Source organism: Salvelinus alpinus, chromosome 22 (genome assembly GCF_045679555.1).
Source record: "Salvelinus alpinus chromosome 22, SLU_Salpinus.1, whole genome shotgun sequence".
NCBI classification, from domain to species: domain Eukaryota; kingdom Metazoa; phylum Chordata; class Actinopteri; order Salmoniformes; family Salmonidae; genus Salvelinus; species Salvelinus alpinus.
Window position 1 is genome coordinate 1,856,482 of NC_092107.1, and position 23,630 is coordinate 1,880,111.

Below are 23,630 nucleotides of genomic sequence, written 5' to 3' on the forward strand. Positions count from 1 at the left end.
TGATTTATTCTATGAGCCATCCATTACACTGGCATGTCTGGTAATGCAGTGAATCTGACAGAAGAAGTTCACATACAGCTTGGAGTATGGAGAAAATATATACACTGAAATGGCAAAGCAAGTGTAATATCGATTTTTCTTAATTCCAAATAGAATATAAGCACAGTGCAAATTAACGGGTTTAGCAGTGAATAACAGTAACTTTACGCACAGAAGGCTGCTGCGCACATTACAATCTAGAATGCCAACCATTGGGTGTCGCTGTGGGCGCATCCACCCGGCCATCAGCCCTGGTCTGATCGGACCCCGACCAAATCTGAAGAGGTGTCGATATAGTACTATTGCACGTGAGAAATAAAACAGCGTGCGGGGCAGAGAGAAAGGGCGAACGGTGATAGAGAGTAGGAGAAAACACGGAAGAGGTTGGTAATAGCACGGAATTTTAGGCGAGTGAGCGTGGAAGTCTGGATGAGGGAATCCCGAGGAGAAGACTTCACAAACGGCCACGACACCAGACATGAGTCCGAGGTGGGTAAATGACAGTTGGGAGAGAGCGCGCGATGGCCTCCTCTACTCTGCGACTTCAGGTGCATTCAGTCAGTGAAGCCAATACGAGCTCTCCTACTTATGTATATATTTATTTACTTTTTGAACAGTTGTCTGTCAGCTGGCAAGTATAGACTTAACATGCCAGCACCTGACGCCTAAATTATATCGCATTTTAAAAGCTTTCAATTATCGTGAGGTTGCTTAGGGGTAAATGTAAAACAAAATCTCCCAAGAATGTCTCTCAATCTAAAGTTACTTATTTTTTTCGAAGGATTCGAGAGAGGAAACGTGCCTTACTAATTCAAAACAACCGTGTTTAATTTAAGATGTTTGTGATAACGGCAAAAGGCCCATTTGCAGTGATAACGGTTTACAATTAGTAGCCAAAGATTGGTATACCTACAGTCAATTGGTAGAAGAAAAATATAACCTTTGACATATGCTCAGCTTCTAAAAGTTTTAGAACTGATGTAAATTAGAAAAGTTGATTGAGAGATGATTTTCAGACTGTCAGCCAACAGTGCAACTAGGCCCATTGCTGTGTATTAAAAATAGCAAAGGCTACAATAACTTGTTATTGTACATGATCAAATTTAGAACTGTGTACTGTGTGTGGAACACTGAAATCACTGTAGGTCTGAAAACAAACAACTGCAGAAAATCCCTAAACAACCCTAACAGCTGTCATGATTCATATATATTTAACAAAATTATGAAAGCGCAACATGTAAAGTCTTGGTCCCATGTTTCATCAGCTAAAAACAAAAGATCCCAGAAATTGTCCATATGCACAAAAAGCTTATTTCTCAAATGTTGTGCACAAATTTGTTTAGATTCATGTTAATGAGCATTTCTCCTTTGCCAAAATAATCCATCCAACTGACAGGTGTGGCATATCAAGAAGCTGATTAAACAGCATGAAGAGTATCTGTCTGTAATAAAGTTATGTTGTGGGGGGAAACTTATCCTGGCCTATACCCTCGCATGGTTGCGCCCTTGCCCAGTCATGTGAAATCCATAGATTAGGGCCTAATTAATTTTTCAATTGACTGATTTCCTTGAATGAAGTTTCACTCAGTACAATCTTTGAAATTGTTGCATTTTTTTGCTCAGTATATTGTAATTATTTTGGGGCTAATTTACAGTACAATGTAGGTACACTTAATCACCTGTTACGGTAGCTTACCCCAAACGTAGAGGTAGGTACCTTTTCCGCTCCAAAATAGGCCCACGTTTTACGCATGAAAACAAATAAGGCCAATGACTGCACTACTAGGCTACTATATAGTATATGGTTGCAGGATTACCTTATATTTATATTTGATGGATAAATATCAGGGGACAGAGTTCTGCTCTTCCCTGCCCACCTCTGTCAGTGCTCCGAGTGTCGCAGGATATGGGCCGTGGCAGTCTACTGTAAGCTCTTGTCTGCTTGTCTTTACCTGAGCAGGTGAGACTCATTAGACATTATGCTACAATCAGTAGACACCAAACTCTAACGATGAAGTGACTCTAAGTTAGCCAATGGGGGTTGGACTGTAGAATGTCACATCCGTATAGGCTATTAATGGTTTACCCACTAGGATTAGTACACAATATCAATAGCACATTTTAAACTATCCAGTGGAGGCTGCTGGGAGAGGAGGGCTCATAATAATGGCTGGAATGGAGTCAATGGAATGGCATTAAACACATCAAAGACGTGGTTTCCATGTGGTTGATACCACTCCATTGACTTCATTTCAGCCATTATTATGAGCCATCCTCCCCTCAGCATCCTCCACTGAGACATCATAGGATGAACCTTATCAGTAGGTTTAATTGAAATATCCATGATCTAAAAGGGCGTGTGTTAAAGATCAGTTTCAGTCAAATGGTATATGAGTAAACCAGCCATCATCAATCGGTGTGTAGGCTATTTCCCCATGGTCTATTGTTGACAATAAGCATTTTTTTACGGGTCTCATATGTCTCCAAACTTCAGTTCAGTGCGAAACTGCTGTGGGATATACAATAAAGGCCTGTCTCTTTAAGACGAAGTCGCGATGTGTTGTGAAGTTCAAGTTGGGGTCAGTTGAATGAAGTTCCTGCCCTCGATTTTAACATTGAGTTTTATTATAGACTGACATCACACGGGGTGCTAAAACACTTACGGCCCATAGAGGCTCCATTATTGCGCGTTATAGCCTCGACACAAAAAATAGGCAAGGAAATTACTAAAATAAAACAGGAGGAAACTGATGCTGGACTAAGCACGTATTTTTTTGAAGGAGGGGGTGAGAAAGAGAGGGGAGGGGCAGATAGAGCGAGGGAAGGAGGACACAGCGAGAGAGAGAGAGAGAGGGAGGGAGGACGGAGAGAGTAACAAGAAATTCATAGCAATTAATAATACAAAGTTTTGGCAGTCGTGCTTGGAAAACTGGCATGGTTTTTGGAGGCTGGCAGTTCAAAGTTGAAACGTCAGAAATTACTCCAAAAGACTGCTGAGATGATCATTAAGGGAGACTTAGATCGGATGGCAGAAGAGATCGGGCATCCAGGTAACGTTTCAATACCAGCTTTTTAAAGACCACTACAGTTACAGAACAGGCAAAATTATTGAGACCAAATATTGACGATATTTCACTTTTTAGCGATTTTAATGTGAACATAGGGGGTTTATCGCGGGTTCAGTGTTTGGTTAGTGTTTGTGTATTTTGAATGCAAATGAGGAACTTTTAAAATCATAGTCATGTTTTCCTAATTTTGTGATGGAACCCATTAGTTAATAGATTTTTATTTGTAACAAGACATGGTTGCTTATGTGAGCAGTCTTTTGTTTGATTCAAACATTCTCAGCTCCAACAAACTACGAATAGCCTATACAATTGATTCTTGTTAAATGGATCACTGGACTAAATTCTATATAAACTATAACAAGGTAAGATTTATATTGGATTATTTGCTGTTAAGTAGGCCTAACCTATATGTCACCTATTGTCATCAGATGGTTGTGTAGGTATCTATCTTTATACAGAGAACAGTGTAGTTCAGTCTCTGGGTGTTCAGCATGATGCCTCATCCTCAGTCACCCAGTGGTAGTAAATTGATGCAGTGGGTCTCGGTGCAGCGTTCACCCCCCCTCCACCACAGTGCAGCTATAGGTCACAGCTCGCCTAGCATCGGACTAATGAAGGGTTCATGGTGCTTCACATGGAGTTGATTCGATTTTAGCCAGAGCGATGACGGCTTTATCTGTTCCTGTTCTGTTCCTCTCCCAACCCCTCTGCACTTTGCTATGTCAACATTTAAGTGATGTCGTTTATCAAAACATCAATCATCAATCACAAAAATATTGACAACACATTACGCACGTATAGGCCTATGTCATAGGCTATCACTAATTTACAGTTATTTCAATGAAATGTAGAGCTGCTTGAATTTCCGTTTGTACAATATTTGCGGAGATTATTTAGTGTAGACTCATGGTTATCAGACTGAGATAACGACGGGTGATGCACTATAGAAGTCAGAGATGGTTTTATGCGCGTTGAAGTCTCGTGATTTGTCTAATGCGAGGACAAGATTACAGAAATAGGGATTGAGAAAGCAAGAGATTTAAGATACCTAAATCATGTATATCATGTCGTGTTGTTGTTGTATCCTATCTTTAAAGAAAATAGGCCTGAATAACAAATTACTTCTCAAATGGTCCATTTCTTGATAAACGATGTATTTAATAAGACATTTTGTAAAAATCTATAGTCTAATGGACGCATTGAGTAGGAATATAATTACATTTTCTGAAGAAGTTGACAGGACTCAGAAGTAGGCGAGTCTATTTTGTTAAAAGGGCAACTTTGAGTTTCTAGGCCTACTTCCCATCTCGGTGTGTATTCAATCAAATCTAATGATTTAATTAAGACATGGTTGCACAAAACTAGACTTATCTTTTACAACTTTACAAACTTTACTGTATGCAAAATACCTTTTAAAAAAGGAGGCACATTTAAAAAAAATACGTTTTGTTGGCCTATCTCATGCAAGTTAGTGGTGACAAGGAAACTGACAGCCAGAACATATTTTAAAACAAATAAAAAATGTAAAACCTATAGCATTTGAGTTATTTTTAGGAGGCCCCTTTTATAAAGGAGCTCGTGTGCACTTGTCTCCCGTCGGGATTATGAATGGAAGTCTGGGGCCTCTTTTCTAGAGAGATGAGGCGCGCAGATCGCGAGTTTCAGCATTTGAAATGTCCCTGATAAGGAAGTCAACGACATAGCGAATCAAAATCATAACAAAGGTAAAGGCAAGGTTGCGTTGATAAGGTGACAGCCTCGTTTTGACGGCTGTCTAAAACTCTACTCACTTCTCTAGCCTTCTGACTATAGAGGAAGTGTAAAAAGCAAATGTCTCTGGACTTATCTAAAATCAAACCTTGTGGATATAATTCGAGACGTCTCCCTGCACTGCTTAGGCTAAGCGCAGGACACCCACTCCTTAGGCTACTTTTAAAGCCTCAATTGTAGTTGTCATTAAATAAGGTGTCATGCTCTACTGCGTTTATATATCCCATTCACAAAAATATCGTGACACGTAAGGCTATAGAGCTCAGTGTCTCACTGTTTTTTCCTTGTGGTTTGACAGGGTGCATGTTATGCCCCTAAACAACATGTGAACAGCAATGATAGATAGTATTTCACAGCATGAAAACAAACAGTTTAACTATTTCTCCAAATATTCATTGTTAGTCGAAACCTCTAAATACATTCATTTAGAATAGACTAAATAAAGCATAAATAAAACAAAATTAACATTTCATTTGCTATCAATAAGTATGTATGTTTTCTTTGCAACGTTCATGAATTATTAAGTGCCTTAAATAGACCATTCTCAAACGAAAAAATACTACACTGATTAACATGTAAACCTACATGCATACAAAGTCGTTCTCTGAAAATCAGGCAGAATGTGTGGATGGGAAGTGTGGAGGGTGTTCTTAACCCAGAGCAGAACCTCTCAGCCTCAACTCAGCCTCAACCCCAAACCAGAGCAGGGACAACGCAGACACAACACAGGTATCATGGATACCAAACTGTCCCAAAGATGACTCAAGGTTCTCAAAGAAGTCACCCTTATACCAAATATAGCATTCACCTATAACCACTCGGGAACAAATCGTGGTACAGGAAAACATTCAGAATGTGCATGACAGACACAAGAACCTTCAGGGCCCATAGAGGTTATTGAGAAATTATTATCAACAGACACTTACTGAAGGTGAATCATATTCCAAAATATCACTTATTGTGATGATAAATGTTTCACATTATTGTAAAACATGTTTACTAATTGAGAATAAACCATCTATAGGAGAGAGAGAGAGAGAGAGAGAGCGAGAGATGAAAAGTAAAGTAGGTTCGTCCTATTTTATGCACGTGAATGATATTTGAATTGTGAACATAACCTTCCACTGAGATGCGTTTTAAGACGTTTGATTGGTTTAGTGGATTAGAGAGCTGTCTTTGATAGGCCGACAAGGGGATACAGTAACTGTTAATGCATGATGCTCAGACAAGGTTTTTAATAGGCCTACATTATTTATTTTGGTCACTACTTTCTTATCTTTCACTCGACGTCTTGAGAGAAAAAACAATGTGCATATTCTACAAATTCTACAGATATGACAGACAGTTCAGTTCATTCGTTCATTCTAACTGGATGGTCATGCTAATAATTTGAATTCGTTTTTTTTCCACTGAACGCGTTAAATGTGTTAATATTATTTTTGCAATTCATATAACCAAACGATGGTAAAAATGACAAACCCGCTTTTACGCATAGGCTACAAGCGCTCGTGTGTGTGTGCACGTGCGTGTTCCTGTGTATACTTGTGTGACATGATAACGATTTCATAAAACATCCGAATATGATAGCATCAAACAAACGGAAACGAACCCAAGCAAAGTATAGCATCATTGTGCCATACATGCAAGCCCACTCTCTTGCTGCTCGTTAGACAGATGAGATGCGCATGTAAATGTGCCAGTTTTTCCAGAATCTAAAAAATAAAATCATAACTTATAAATATGCCTGCTATATTTTTTCCTCTACCATTGAAACATTTAAGTAAAACCCTCTTTATAATTGAAGGCTGGCATCCCATAAGGGGGTGGCATGTTTGTCGACGCGCGTAAAGGGGACAGTGTAGCATAGATCTCTGTTTCAGGCCGCCTTTTTATTCTCTCAGGCCGTGTATAGCGTGTTGTGACAGAACAAACGTGTATGGTGCACTCCCATTCACCCTGGGGAAACATCCGCGCCTGTCCAAACCTCATGCGTAAAAGCCTATGAGGGCTGCGCCTTGCGCACAACGCACCAATCGAGTAGCACAGTGCCTAGATATATAACTGAAATCCTTCGCGATGTTAATGTGTAACTTACCCATCGCTTTGAATATCAATTCTCATCTGAGGCATATTTAATTTCTTTTTTTGTATTTGCTCCTCATATCGTGGAATTTCTAGTAAAATACGACCTGGGAGAAATGAAAGACAGCAGCGTTTAAGAGAGCAGCAGTGGAAACCTGTAAATGGTTAGGTTATGATTATTATTACACCAAAATGACAAAAATGTTAAAATTGCTACGTTCCTTTTGGGTAATTCTAAACATATCGACTCAACTACACCGCAAACTCATTAAGACTGAAGTGTGTCTTTAAATAATAGGAATGGAAGGCTATGAGACAGCCAGGGTATACAACCCTGTATAAGAACCACATACACTGCTTTTCTTTAGATGGATCCCTTGGTATGTTTATGTGTGGTGTGCAGTGGGCTTGCAGGGCCTCCATGTGCGCAGAATAGTGTCTTAAGGAGGCCTCAGTCGGTAATTAAATGTCCACTCTCAATCTCATGCATCAGTCCCTCTGACTGGGGGCTTATAGTCAATGAAATAAACAATAAGAGAATGAACTTATGTCAGGAAGACCACGGTCGGACATATTTATTCAGTTGCTTGTTTCCCATCAGCGAGACCAAGCCCTTAGGGACAGTTCCAAACTGTTTCATCTCATCAGTAAAGTATCCTCAGACTCCAATGTTTGAACAATACATCCTGCTAAATTTGTTCAGTTAATAATGTTTACTTAAGCCTTAGTACAACAATACACAACTGTGTGTGTGTGTGTGTGTGTGTGTGTGTGTGTGTGTGTGTGTGTGTGTGTGTGTGTGTGTGTGTGTGTGTGTGTGTGTGTGTGTGTGTGTGTGTGTGTGTGTGTGTGAAGCATTTGTGTGCATTAGAATTCCAGAGTTAATCTCAAGTTAAAGCATTGGAGCTTCTCATTTTGTCTTGATTTACATCCTGTGTGATCAGAGTTCCTTATATGACTGGGCCGAATGGGAGCTCAAAGACACATCTTTTTTTGGACTCGTCTTCTGCCTCCACAGGTTTACAGTATACCTGCTCTTCATCATACTTGCAAAATGTTCACTCTCCGCTTTGTTTAAAACACTGCACACACCACCACTGGAATATTTTTTATGGAAGCCGGCAACACGAAAACATATCCATATCTGTATCTTTCTCTCTCTCAGCATTTCAGTTTAGGAAGTGAATGTGTACACTTCAGTTTCTGATAATGACAAAACCATGTCAACTGCTGCTCACTTACAGCAATAGCTCAATTTTATAGAGTAACTCCTATGTGTGCTGCCTTTACTGTAAATCTGGAGCCTATCTGTTCATTTTTCCTTACATGGAATCAATATGATTCATCAAAACCAAGTTATGTAATGGGATACAGTGGCAGAGTTCAGCTAATAGCAGGGTTGGGGTCAATTCCAATTGAAGGCGGTCAAATTTGGAAGTGATTTTAATTTTAAAATTCTAAAATGTATTTAAAAAAATGAATAGTTTAATTATAGCTCCTCAGTTTATTGGGAAGTTATTGAAAATGGATCCAGTTTTTTTCAAATTTCAAATTGTTATTTAAGTTTCGAATTGAAGATGTAGATTTTAGTTCACTTTATTTATTTATTATATACGGATGCCAAATCAGACCCTTGTCAGCACTGTGCTTCGTTTTTAAATGTCTCACTTAAATAGATAAAAAGAAGATTGGGGAATGTGCCACAATATCATGCAAGCATATTAGAAAATATAGAAACATGAGGAACTATATACAGTAGATATTGACTGGCACTGCATGACGTTTACAGATATCTGCTGTTTTAGGTGGCGGTCTGACGACGATGCTCCATGCCATGGAAGTCCCAAGTCATGCTAGACACCTCCTCCTGCAACTCAACACCCAGCGCACCAAGGGCTTCCTGTGTGATGTCATCATCGTGGTGCAGAACGCGTTGTTCCGAGCCCATAAGAATATTCTGGCCGCCAGCAGTCTCTACCTGAAGTCCCTGGTCGTCCATGACAACCTCATCAACCTAGACCACGAGATGGTGAGTCCCGGGGTGTTCCGGGTCATTCTAGACTACATCTACACGGGCCGTCTGACGGAGGGAGACCACAGCTCCCCGACAGAGCCCAACCTGGGGGCCGTGCTGGCTGCAGCTAGCTATCTGCAGCTGCTGGACTTAGTGGCGTTGTGTAAGAAGAAGATGAGGAGAAATGGGAAGTACCCTCTCCGCCCCACTCCTGCCTTTCTGCCCTATGGGAAGATGGGCCCCAATAGTTTGGGTTTAGGGGGAGGGAGCAGGTATCGGGTGTCCACCCCTGTTATTCAGTCCTGCTACCCAGGGGGAGTTGTGAACACCCACACGCCTCGCGCCCCACCACTAGAGGAGCTGCCGCCCCACCCCCATGCCACCCATGCAGGGGAGTTGTATGCCCCCACCTCCTCTCAGGGCCCTCAGGTGTTCCCCTCCACACCCTCAGCCCTGCCTGCCCAGCCCAGCCTTCGCCCAGCCCACTCTGACAGAAACTGCTCCCCCATCTATGGCCTGGACCTCTCCAAGAAGAGCCCTAACTCCCAGTCCCAGAACACTCCCTCCCACCCACACCTGGCCCATGCCCTGCCCCACCACGATGAGGAGCGGGAGGGGGGGCTGAGCGGCCGCACCAGCCCAATGCTGGGGAACAATGGCGGGGCCTACCCCACAGAGAAGATGGAGACGGCTGATCAGGCGGGGTCTCTCCCACCTCACTCTTACCCCCACCTTAATAAGCCCCTGGGGCCCCACCTGCCCCACCTCCACCGCTCCAGCTCCCAAGGTCCAGACCACTACCCCTGCCCCCTCAGCCCCGACACCCCGACAGAGGCTGGAGAGCCCAGCAGGGAGGTGGGCAACATCTACCGCTGGGTGAAGCATGAGCCACTGTCATACACAGCTGAGGATGAAGAGGATGACGAGGATGAGGAGGAACGGGGTGGAAACGGAGACCAAAACCACCAGCATCACAACCACCATCACAAAGCAGGGGAGGAGAGCGATGATCGCTACCGTAGGGTAGGCTGTGATGGGGAGGATGAGAAGAGTGGCTCAGGCAGTGAGGGGACAGGCAGTAGTGAGGGTCGACCATCACCCACAGGGGTCATGGGGAGGTTCCACCTACCCTACGAGCCTGAGAGCTTTGGGGACAACCTGTACGTGTGCATACCCTGTGACAAGGGCTTCCCCAGCTCTGAGCAGCTCAACGCCCACGTGGAGACCCACACAGAGGAGGAGCTGTACTCTGGAGGGGAGATGGGCAGCAGCAACCCCAAAAACAACAGTAGCAACAGCAACGGTAACGGCAGCCTGAACAGCCTGGAGGGGAGGTCCAGCCAGAGCCTGACGCCTGGGGTCCTGGGGGAGATCATCAGACCCTATCGCTGTAACTCCTGTGAGAAGTCCTACAAGGACCCGGCCACGCTGCGCCAGCACGAGAAGACCCACTGGCTGACAAGGCCCTACCCCTGCAGCATCTGTGGCAAGAAGTTCACCCAGCGCGGCACCATGACCCGCCACATGCGCAGCCACCTGGGACTCAAGCCCTTTGCATGCGACCACTGCGGCATGCGCTTCACCCGCCAGTACCGCCTCACAGAGCACATGCGCATCCACTCCGGGGAGAAGCCCTACGAGTGTCAGGTGTGCGGGGGCAAGTTCGCCCAGCAGCGCAACCTCATCAGCCACATGAAGATGCACAGCAGTGGGGGGGCCGGAGGGGTACTGACGGCCGACGGCAAGCTGAAGCTGGACTTTGCGGAAGGGATCTACCCCCTGAGTAAATACGCAGCAGAGCACCTGGGGCTGAAGCAGGAGAAGGCCTCAGAGCTGCTGGCAGAGCATGCCATGGAGAGCCTGTTCCCGCTGTCCAAACTGGCAGCAGAACACCTGCGCCTCAACCACCATGACAAGATGGATGTCCTGGGGGTCCCGGCCCTGCCCCCTCCCCCAGGGTCCCTCTCTGACTCCCACTCCCGTATCATTGACCGCTACTCCCCCAGCTAAGACCCTCTGACCAGTCACCCCCAGCAAGGCCTTGGCTTCCACACAATCCTGTGGGCACACAACTTAACTTACAGTATTCTAACGTCATTCACCTCAACTCCATCAGTATCTGCACCTCAGACTAAGGCCAATACCTGGCCTAAAGAATGCACACACACTGTGTAGACTCCTATAAGTGCCTTTCTTTCCAAAGTTTGCATTATATGCATTTCAAAGACCTTCCTAGAAGAACTGTGCTATTTCTATTATATTTTGACCAAGGAATACCCACTCAAAACAGTGTAGTATTTATGTATACGCAAACCACCGAGCCAAAAACAAATTGAGAACCAAAAATCCATTTTTCTTAGTTTTTTGTACATAATGAAAAGCCGAAGAAACTGTTGCCAGAAAGTGTTGTAATATGACCCTACACCTGTGTACTAAATGTACTTTTGTACTACTACTACTATTGTAATTGTACATAAAATGGGAAAAAAGCACATATGGACAAGATTCAGGGCTCCTGTCCAGAACTGAAAGGACTGTTGGACAAAAGAAAAAGCCAAAGCTTTGGGATTTGCAATTGATTGGACCACTTTCTTAATTTTGTTTTTTTGGGGTACTGGATTTTCTCTCTATCTCCTGATCCAGTTTTACTCCATGCTCCAGCTGTTCTAGTCACGAGGGAGGGACTAACTGAAAACAGCATTCGCTCCACCATTTAGGTAAAGTTATCTGTGCTTTGTTTTTCTTTGTTTTTCTTTTGCTTTGTTGTTACGTACTCTCTGATCATGATGTTGTGTACAGAGAGACCGATATTAAGTGACAGTAATAGTAGCTTAATGACTTGTACACTCAGTGCCATAACCCTTTGAACCCATAACCTCTCTTTATTGGTATTTTTCAAATCATTTTTTGACTTGCATCCAAGTGCCTTCAAACTGTTATTGAAAAGTAGCGAGTAGCACAACCCTGTGATCTCACAACTGGGACGCATCATGGTGCATACCCAACTGATGACACGCCAATCCTTCTCCATGGCTTTAACATCCAGTGATGTGGAGTGTAGACTAAGCATGGGTGTTGCCTGTGACGTTGTGTAATATACTGAACGAAGATATAAACGCAACATGCACCAATTTCAAAGATTTTACTGAGTTACAGTTCATACAAGGAAATCAGTCAATTGAAATAAATTCATTAGACCCTAATCTATGGATTTCACATGACTGGGAAGGGGTGCAGCCATGGGTGGTCCTTGGAGGGCATAGGCCCACCCACTGGGGAGCCAGGCCCAGCCAATCAGAATGAGTTTTTCCCCACAAAAGGGCATACCCCCTCAGATGATCCCGCAGGTGAAGAAGCCGGATGTTGAGGTCCTGGGCTGGTGTGGTTATACGTGGTCTGAGGTTGTAAGGCCGGTTGGACGTACTGCCAAATTCTCTAAAACAACATTGGAGGCAGTTTGGTAGAGAAATTAACATTAAATTCTCTGGCAGCTATGTTGGACATTCCTGCAGTCAGCCTGCCAATTGCACGCTCCCTCAAAACTTGAGACATCTGTGGCTTTGTGTTGTGTGACAAAACTACACATTTTGAAGTGGCCTTTTATTGTCCCCAGCACAAGGTGCACCTGTGTAATGATCATGCTGTTTAATCAGCTTCTTGATATGCCACCTGTCAGCTGGATGGATTATCTTGTCAAACTAACAGGGATGTAAACAAATTTGTGCACAACATTTGAGAGAAATTAACTTTTTGTGCGTATGGAAAATATCTAGGATTTCTATTTCAGCTCATGAAACATGGGACCAACACTTTACATTTTGCGTTTCTATTTTTGTTCAGTGAATTTACAATGGTGGGTACAGCTATACAACTCACCAGAGGAGAGCACAGAGAGGCCATCCAAGTCAGTGCTGAGAGGCTTGAGCCAATTACCCCTAATCAGTCTCTATCAATAGCAGCAATTCCCTCTAATACAGATGATTCATCAGCACTGACAATTGTCCCATTCTGAGCATAAATAGTACTAATCACTTTGAATCCTTTTGACCCATAGTAGTCTCAACTCTGACAGAGGGCCGTGCTATCATTGACAGGCCAAAGTGACTGCTCCGCTGCTGCCTTAATACACACACAGGGACTGGGAGCTGCTAATGTGACGGCGTTGTGAACATGAGAGCTGGGCGCTAGCTGCCTCTGACAGTGCTCTGCTCGTGGTGCGGCGGCAGGCCGGGCCGTCTGTGTGGGTGAACAGCACAGCACACCCCAGCTGCTGGCCTCCCAGTCTTCCAGTAATCCCTGTGAAATCTCACATTCTCCCTGACAATTCACACTGTCTGTCGGCCTGACGCCCCATTTCATGCCTGCCATCCAGCCCCTCTGATCCACACCATAACAAGACACCCGAGCACTGCCGAGCCGAGTCCTACATCTGCCCTTCCCTGTCTCCCTGCCAGGAGGCTATCAAACACGGCACAGTACAGTACAGTGGCTCGTCTCTATCAACTGATGAGCACTTATGGGTTTGGGGTTGAAGGCACTTATTGTTTTGTTAAATGTTTTAGAATGTTTATTCCAAAGAGCATGCTGGCTTATTATTTGTCTATGTTGTCGGACCTTATGTCAGATTGGAGTTTGTTGACCACTATAGTGCCAATGCCAACCTCAGTAGGTGAATGTGAAGACTAAAGCCATGAATGCACTGTGATAGACTTAGTGAATCTTAAAACTTTATCTTGGAGACTGAGACAATAAGCCCTACTATTGTGGGATTGTATTAATGTACAACATTAATTGAAGGGTTTTATTCTGTAGCATAATGAGCATATCAAGGTGTTGTTTTTCTGTCACTTATTTTCTTTCTCTTTCTTGATTTTGAACCAAAGCAAAGTGAAACTGGTGCTTACCTCAGGACGGAACCCAGCATGGGGACGCAACGCTTTAGCTACACACCAACCAAACAACACACACGTACACACTTACGTACATGCAGATACAGACACACAGCACAGACATTTACATCCATTTTCATTTTTTATTTTGAGGGGACAATAGTCCTGTGTTAAACCTGTGGTCATTTCATGGTATGAGATGTTTTACTTGTCTTACAATTTTGTTGATAACATGTGATATTAACATTTTCCTCTTATTTTAATATGCTGTGTACATGTTCCTTTTTACTGTCCTATTAGAGGCTTTGTATGGGTTTGACCAATGACATTATCTTAATAAGGAAAAGTCAAGCTGGTGATTTTCTCTTACCTTTGGAAACAAAAGTGTTAACTTTAATTCAACAGAATATACAAATGTAAATGATGATAGGGCTTGTAAGGCAAGACATAAGGTAATACCTCTGGTTCCAGAGAAACATATATACTGTCTATGTGAATTAGGTCTTTTATTTTTCACCCGAAGCCTTAATGTTTAGTGACGTTTTTGGTTGCACACAAGGAGTGATGTATTTATCAATATTTCCCTAAACAGATAAACAGTGGCTGGGCTCTGAGTGGATGAAAGCTATAGCCTCAAGCTGTTTGACCCATTTCTCTGGAGGAGGCTTTGTGAGCTGATGATGAATAAGGCTGTGTGTATTTATACACAAACACACTTTAAGCCAGCTTGTTTTGGACTGCAGGACATGCAGCGGTTCCCAGCAGCCTACGTGAAGCACAAAACTCACACTTGGCTCCAAAGTTAATTTAGAAAAATAGTCTACATGGAAACTGTATGGGCACAGCTGTTTTGTTATAACATAAGAAACTAGTTTAAATGACATGTGAATTGACAGGGGTGGACAATATTAATCTTCGATTTATCATGGCAGTATGAGGTTGGACCACAGACATGTGAAGCCCCATAGACAAGAGGGAACAGCCCATTTGAAGTTGATGTCAATGGTGGGAATATAAATCTCTCCTGCATGTTCTGTCTCTCATTCATTAGTTCACTCTCACTGAAAGTCTATCTCCCGTTTCCTTTTCTCACACCGTTAAAACAAGAAAGAAATAGTTTCCACTGCCACTCCAAATCTGTACAGGAAGAGAGAGCGAGATAATGTCCAGCGTTACTGTTCTGAAATTACATATAGTGGGGCCGAGCGTATGTGTGTGTGTGAGTTTAAAGGGGGAAGTGTTGGTTTGTCTGTTTGTGTCCACATGCTATTTGAGTATATGAATGGCTGTTAATGTATGCTCTGGGAATAGTTCTGGTGTGAAGGAGAGCAGAGAAGTGAAGGAGCAGGAAGTGAACTCTTGGCTGGGCCTTAGCGTTGAGCAGGATGTGCAGTGTGTATCTGCTTGCAGACCGATAGAGACACAGATGAAGATTGGGAGGGAGTAGGGAGGGAGAGGAGCATGGAGAGCTCAGCAGGGTGGACATAAGCCCATTGTTTAAATATGAAAGACTGATCTTAGTTCTAAACCTCGCCATTCAGAAAACATTAAGAGCCTCCCTATCTTTTTCCCTTCTTCCTTCCTTTTATTTATTTGTAATTCTTTTAAAGAGTAAACCCCTGTCCACTCTTATATTGTACAATGCATAGTGTGCTCTACTTTTGAGAAAACTCTTAACAAATTAAAGGTCTAATGAAGCTGTTTTTATTTAAATATTACATCCTTTCTGGGTATTAATAAAGTACTTTACTTTGATTGTTTCAATCAAAATTATCCCAAAAAATAGCTTCTTAGCAAAGAGCAATTTCTCAAGTAAGTCTGTCTGGGAGTGGTCTGAGTAGGGAGGGGAAAATTGAAAACTAGCCGTTATTGGCAGAGAGGTTTGGAATTCTCTTTCTTATTGGTCTATTAACATCAACAAAAAATGTTTGAGCATGGCCTTATTTCTATTGCAGCATATTTGATGACTATCATTCAGATTCCATTCACCCAGGTCAAGGCTACTACATGATAATCAAATGGTCCCTGTACCCATCATGAGGTTGCTACAACCTAGCCTATGAATGAAAGTTTTACAATGTAGGTGCACAAGTCGAGAGAAACATTTGAGGAGACACTTGCCTGTATCTAGCTGATCTAGGATGTAATCATTAGTCCAACAGTTGCAAACGAGAGTTTCTATTGGACAAATTCATGTATGTTTATCCCCGTTTCGTTTTTTTCAACGGAATTGGCAGAATGAATACACCCCTGATCACGCGTAAACACAGTTCACTTTCATAGCAGCCACATTGTATTCCTTCTGTCATCTATGCACTCTCCTCCTCTCACCTTTTCCCTTCGCTTGTGAACTTCAAAGCACAACACATCAGCTGTCTGTGACCAGGCGAAAAAACCTTTCCAAACCAAAACCAGAACTAACGTGTTAGTAAACCCACTACAATCAAACAGTGACTTTACAATGTACAGTCAGTAAGCAGTTTAGCACTTACACCGATGGGCCCCGGTGGCAATAAATTAGTAAAACCAAAAGCTTACCTTGAATTGGAAGAGTTCCAGTGTTGTGTTGGATAGTCATAGCCAGCTAGCCAACATAGCATCCCTCTGTTTGAGCAGGTTGTTTGAATAGGCTAAACTAGCTAGCTGCATTTGCTAGCTAAGTAAGTGAGACTGAAAAAAAATGACAAACTCTCTATCTCACCACATTTTATACACTGCAGTGTTAGCTAGCTGTAGCTTATGCTTTCAGTACTAGATTAATTATCTGATGCTTTGATTGGGTGGACAACATGTCTGTTCATGCTGCAAGAGCTCTGATAGGTTGGAGGACATCCTCTGGGAGGTGTCATAATTACTGTCTAAGTGTATGGAAGGGGGTGAGAACCATGAGACTCCTAGGTTTGGTATTGAAGTCAATGTACCCAGAGGAAGACAGAAGCTAGCTGTCCTCTGGCTACACCATGGTGCTACCCTACAGAGTGCTGCTGAGGCTACTGTAGACCTTCATTGCAAAAAAAGTGTTTGAATCAATTATTTGGTGACGTGAATATATTTTGTATAGTGTTATCTAAAAAGGATAACTTTTTAAATGTTTTACCATTTTTATTTTTATGAAATTCCCTGAGGAGGATGGTCTTCCCCTCCCTTCTCTGAGGAGCCTCCACTGGTTCCCACAGTGGACCGGGTTGAATTCGAAGGGAAGGAGAGACTTGACACTTTCATTGGCCTTTATTACAAGCAGCTGCTTTCCTCCATTTATTCCCCCAAACTGCACTTTTCTGGAAAATTCATTGAATTATGATTTTTATTACCCTCGTGACCCCCTAAAACCCTCCTCAATCGCCTTTCCTCTCGCATGTTGCTTCCTCCTTTTCCTCTCTCCCCGATCCAACCACTGATTTCCCACTTTTTCTTCCTTCGTTACCTCTTAGCACTGCTCTCACCTCTCCGTCTGTCTCCCGCTCTCTTCTTGACACTCAGCACGAACCACTAGTCCATGCTAACAACCCTCCTCCTCTACTCCTCCTTCCCTACGCCTCCTCTCTCCCATGATCAAGTCGCTTCCAGTTGTTTTTCCTGCTCCAGAAGACAGTTGTCTAAATGTTTATGCGAACAACTACTTTATTTTTCTTAACGCCCTGATCAAGTTCCAAAATGAACTTCAAAATTTGACGACGTTATTATGTGCTTGCTTTTCAAGTCAAGAAGTATATTTCAAAGGAATTTAATAGACAGAGCATCATTATTGAGGAAACGCAGGACAATACGAGAAAGAAATGTTCAGAGGGAAATATGCTAAGAAAGATGCCAGTAAAGTAAACATGAGTGGATGAAATTGCACAATTGAGCCAGACCACAGCTCCACCAGCCAAGTCATGTGCTGAGAGGGAGAGGGAGAGAAAGAATGAGAGAGTTGAAGTACCAGTCATAGCTTAAGTAAACAACATAGAAAAAAACTGAGTGGCGGTGAGCTGATGCATCGTCAGGTTTTCATGTTGGCGTCTCAGTCTGAGTGCCCTTCAGCATTGGTGTCTTCTTACCAGGCCTTCAAGTCATCACCCAGTCTCCACATGACAGAGACAGACAGACAGTCTTTGTTCAAGCAGAGGAGGGAGTTGTGGCTGGTGGCTGCCCCATGTCTTCTTCAGTATGTTTTGCTTGGAGCGTTCTGTCTCCACCAGGCAGTGAAATAGTCAGACCGCAGACCTGATCAACAGACAAGACAGACTAAGAAGACACCGTGTAATCTAGAATATCATATTGCCGTTTTTCAAGGCTTGACTCTATTGATATGATTCATTTACGGTACTTCTCCTAAAGTGAATTGACTAAAACAACAAACAACTTAAAAGGAAAACACAACTATTTTGGTGAAAATAGCAGTTCAGTTTCTGATCTAATCTGGGGTCTAATAGTCATGTATGAGTACACAGATACACACAGACACAAACAAAACGCAGACACACGAACAAACACACAGCTGGATGGCAGACTGCCCTGTCACTGTTCATGACTGGCTGTTCCAGATTAGGTCAGATTAAATTAGGTTTCCCTGCTCCATTTGGAGTGTCAGTTCTTGTAGAAAAAGTCATTACTAAAGCAAAGGCAATGTTACTGACGGCCTGAACTGAACACGCACTGAGACGCCTGCCAGAATGTCACAGAGCCGAGGGTCCACACACTCTCCTAAACACACTGCCCATTTACATTAAACACACACACTCACACACACACAACCAATTTGATCCCATATAGAAATGGTGGATTTGGTCCATCATCTGATAAAGATTACTGGGGTGATTGAGGTGGAAGTAGAATTTGTGGTTGCAGAGTAGGAAAGTTCAACAGGCATGTAGACTGAATAGGGATAGACAGAAGCACTGAAACAACCAATTGACATCAGATATTATTCTGTCTCCAGAGATAATGGAACTTTATTTACCAAACAAGCACACCAGTATTTAAAAAAAATAATAATTTCAAATATAAACATTTTTTCAAGCGCTTTCTTGAAAATAAAAACCTAGGTTTTGAATAGAAAGCAATACACAAAAAAACTAACAGTATTTTTCTACTTTACATTGTCAATATTGTTCTTATTTTGCTTTAGTGAAATGAATGTATTTATTGCATGTCTAAATGTTTTATAGGTCATTGTTTTGTGTACATTTCAATTGTGTCTTAATAAATCATGTTTGATAAGGCTTTTATTTGTTTTAAGCCATTGTGAGAATTGTATGTTTTTTGTTTGTTTCTATACTCAAAATCAACTTGGCAATAAAAATGAATTGCATAATGGTTTCACAAAGCGGCTGTCTTCTCATTTTATTTTTCCAGTCATTTCTAAGGAATGAATCCATTCAAATCAATAAGATTGTCTTTCAGCACCAGGGCTCAATTCAATCCGTAGCGCAGAATATCTGCATTCTAGCACAGTTCACATTTAAAGGTCATTTCTGATTGAGCCGACATATGCAGTCTCCGCGACCACGGGAACATTGCCTTTAATTGTCAATCTTGCTATAAAGCTGATCTTCAGTCCTACGGATTGAATAGAGCCCCTAGTGTTGTGTTGAAGAGGTTCACCACATTGTGCCAAACAGTGGCAGCTCACATAATGCAGTCTGTGATTCGGCTTCCATCAAATAACTGAGATGAGTGAGATAGCTATTTTACCTTCCGGGAGACTAATCAAAAAGTGCAGCTTTTATCACCTGTGCTGGAAATATTTCATTGAGGTGTCACTGAATGTCAATGGTGATTACCTTATCTTTTTTAATGCATTCGGAAATAAAGACCAATGGAACAGAGAAACGGAACCTCATGTGAAAGTAAGAATTTCAGCGGAATCTCATGCATCACATTAGGTCATGATGATTTCATTGAGAAGCTCATATACCAACATGATATACAGTGTTCCCATAGTGAGTTCCCCAGAGTGCCCCAGCTAGCTGTATTCCTGTCCTGAGCCTTGGCGGGCAGGGGTAGCGGGGCCAAGGCAGAGATGCCTATGCCAGGGCAGATTCTGATGAGGTGGTCTGAAAAATGCAGGGCTTCACTGGCAGTGTGCCATCCTTCACTCTGCCCCCTGCAACGCGTCAAATCAAATGGCAAAGGTCTGAGGTGTCTGGTATCGGGCAATGGTGCCCTGACCCAGAATGATAATGTCAGGGGGCACAGACGGTGGGTGCTATAACTATGCAACAACCCCCTACCCCACCACCATCCCCCCCAGCCTGTCACACAAGCACTTATGGGCATTCCTTGCAAGGCACAGACTCATGGGCATATACTTAATCACTGACACACACACAGTAGGTACAGTATATGAGATCATGATCAACACGGATATGAGCGTAAAAAACATATGGAGCCACATGCCAAGGATAGCATTCAATCTACATAATTTAAACTCACTTTGGTTACATTGAGAACATGTTCATGCTTTTAGGGCATTGCCAAGGTGTGCCCTGCTGGCCGTACAGGGGAGCTGGCTAATGGCAGATAGAGGCTGCTGAAGCAAAGTTCATAGCCCAAATCAGAATCGCTTTTATTTGCCAAGTACATGTACAGTTGGAGCTCAAGATAGTTGGAAGTTTACATACACCTTAGCCAAATACATTTAAACTCAGTTTTTCACAATTCCTGACAAAATGTCCCTGTCTTAGGTCAGTTAGGATCACCACTTTATTTTAAGAATGTGAAATGTCAGAATAATAGTAGAGAGAATGATTTATTTCAGCTTTTATTTCTTTCATTGCATTTCCAGTGGGTCAGAAGTTTACATACACTCAATTAGTATTTGGTAGCATTGCCTTTAAATTGTTTAACTTGGGTCAAACGTTTTGGGTAGCCTTCCACAACCTTCCCACAATAAGTTGGGTGAATTTTGGCCCATTCCTCCTGATAGAGCTGGTGCAACTGAGTCAGGGTAGTAGGCCTCCTTGCTCGCACACACTTTTTCAGTTCTGCCCACAAATGTTCTATAGGATGGAGGTCAGGGCTTTGTGATGGCCACTCCAATACCTTGACTTTGTTGTCCTTAAGCCGTTTTGCCACAACTTTGGAAGTATGCTTGGGGTCATTGTCCATTTGGAAGACCCATTTGCGACTAAGCTTTAACATCCTGACTGATGTCTTGAGATGTTGCTTCAATATATCCACATAATTTCCACCCTCATGATGCCATCTATTTTGTGAAGTGCACCAGTCCCTCCTGCAGCAAAGCACCCCCACAACATGATGCTGCAACCCCCATGCTTCACGGTTGTGATGGTATTCTTCGGCTTGCAAGCCTCCCCCTTTTTCCTCCAAACACAACGATGGTCATTATGGCCAAACAGTTCTATTTTCGTTTCATCAGACCAGAGGACATTTCTCCAAAAGGTACGATCGGTTTGCAACTCCCCATGTGCAGTTGCAAACCGTGGTCTGACTTTTTTTATGGCGGTTTTGGAGCAGTGGCTTCTTCCTTGCTGAGCGGCCTTTCAGGTTATGCCAATATAGGACTCGTTTTACTGTGGATATAGATACTTTGTACCTGTTTCCTCCAGCATCTTCACAAGGTCCTTTGCTGTTATTCTGGGATTGATTTGCACTTTTCGCACCAAAGTGCGTTCATCTCTAGGAGCCAGAACACGTCTCCTTCCTGAGCGGTATGACGGCTGCGTGGTCCCATGGTGTTTATACTTGCATACTATTGTTTGTACAGATGAACGTGGTACCTTCAGGCGTTTGGAAATTTCTCCCACGGATGAACCAGACTTGTGGAGGTCTACAATTGTTGTTCTGAGGTCTTGGCTGATTTCTTTTGATTTTCCCATGATGGTAAGCAAAGAGGCACTGAGTTTGAAGGCAGGACTTGAAATACATCCACAGGTACACCTCCAATTGACTCAAATTATGTAAATTAGCTTATCAGAAGCTTCTAAAGCCATGACATCATTTTCTGGAATTTTCCAAGCTGTTTAAAGGCACAGTCAACTTAGTGTATGTAAACTTCTGACCCACTGGAATTGTGATACAGTGAATTATAAGTGAAATAATCTGTCTGTAAACAATTGTTGGAAAAATTACTTGTGTCATGCACAAAGTAGATGTCCTAACCGACTTGCCAAAACTATAGTTTGTTAACAAGAAATTTGTGGAGTGGTTGAAAAAAAGGTTTTAATGACTCCAACCTAAGTGTATGTAAACTTCCGACTTCAACTGTGTGTACCAGGAATTTGACCAGGTGGAACTAAATAGGCCAAATATCAGCCAAAGGTAACTCCCCATTTCAGATGGTCATACCAACATGGCCCCTAGGTACTGAGTGTACCACCATTCTGCATAGACATCCCAGTAGTCTTCCAGGAAAACGACATCTAGGGATGGGAGTGGCCGTGTGTGTGTGTGTGTGGACAGTATGCAGGCCTGGCTGTGTGTGGCGTCTGGAATGCAGTGTTGAACCCTGGAGAAGTAGGGGAGGAAGGCGGGGGACCGAGGTGAGGGGTGGAAGGCGGGGGACCGAGGTGAGGGGAGGAAGGCGGGGGACCGAGGTGAGGGGAGGAAGGCGGGGGACCGAGGTGAGGGGAGGAAGGCGGGGGACCGAGGTGAGGGGTGGAAGGCGGGGGACCGAGGTGAGGGGAGGAAGGCGGGGGACCGAGGTGAGGGGAGGAAGGCGGGGGACCGAGGTGAGGGGAGGAAGGCGGGGGACCGAGGTGAGGGGAGGAACGCGGGGGACCGAGGTGAGGGGTGGAAGGCGGGGGACCGAGGTGAAGGGAGGAAGGCGGGGGACCGAGGTGAGGGGAGGAAGGCGGGGGACCGAGGTGAGGGGAGGAAGGCGGGGGACCGAGGTGAGGGGAGGAAGGCGGGGGACCAAGGTGAGGGGAGGAAGGCGGGGGACCGAGGTGAGGGGAGGAAGGCGGGGGACCGAGGTGAGGGGAGGAAGGCGGGGGACCGAGGTGAGGGGAGGAAGGCGGGGGACCGAGGTGAGGGGAGGAAGACGGGGGACCGAGGTGAGGGGAGGAAGGCGGGGGACCGAGGTGAGGGGAGGAAGGCGGGGGACCGAGGTGAGGGGAGGAAGGCGGGGGACCGAGGTGAGGGGAGGAAGGCGGGGGACCGAGGCAGTGGTGGAAAAAGTACTAAATGGTCATACTCGAGTAAAAGTAAAGATACCTTAATAGAAAATGACCCAAGTAAAAGTGAAAGTCACCCAGTAAAATACTACTTGAGTAAAAGTCTAAAAGTACTTGGTTTGAAATGTTCTTAAGAATCAAAAGTAAATGAAACTGCTAAAATGTACTTAAGTATCAAAAGTAAAAGTATAAACCATTTCAAACTCTGTATATTAAGTAAACCAGACAAAACAATTTTCTTGTTTTTTTAAATTGACGGATAGCCAGGGGCACACTCCAACACTCCTACATAATTTACAAACAAAGCATTTGTGTTAAATGAGTCCGCCAGATCAGAGGCAGTAGGGATGACGAGGGATGTTCTCTTGATAAGTGTGTGAATTGGACCATTTTCCTTCTTGAGTACTTTAGGGTGTCAGGGAAAATTTATGGAGTAAAAAGTACATTATTTTCTTCAGGAATGTAGCGAAGTAAAAGTAAAAGTTGGCAAAAATATAAATAGTAAAGTACAGATACCCACCAAAACTACTTAAGTAGTACTTTAAACAATTTTTACTTAAGTACTTTACACCACTGGACCGTTGAGAGGGGAGGAAGGCGGGGGACCCAGGTGAGGGGAAGGAGGCGGGTGACCGAGGTGAGGGGTGGA

At 43.5% G+C, this 23,630-nt stretch overlaps 1 protein-coding gene across 4 annotated transcripts; it reads left to right on the forward strand.

The window, feature by feature from the left end:
• The first annotated feature begins 346 nt into the window (after window positions 1–346).
• LOC139548763 (hypermethylated in cancer 1 protein-like) lies at window positions 347–19,170 on the forward strand. Of its 4 annotated transcripts, none has more exons than XM_071358577.1 (2): window positions 347–528; window positions 8,749–19,170. In XM_071358577.1, exons 1-2 carry the CDS (start codon window positions 469–471, stop codon window positions 10,981–10,983), a joined length of 2,295 nt encoding a protein of 764 aa, XP_071214678.1. In that variant the 5' UTR covers window positions 347–468; the 3' UTR covers window positions 10,984–19,170. The 4 variants fall into 4 exon arrangements, with proteins under 4 accessions (XP_071214678.1, XP_071214682.1, XP_071214681.1 ...); XM_071358581.1 differs by having other exon boundaries at window positions 372–528; window positions 8,765–19,170; XM_071358580.1 differs by lacking the exon at window positions 347–528 and adding an exon at window positions 2,856–3,089.
• The last annotated feature ends 4,460 nt before the right edge of the window (window positions 19,171–23,630 follow it).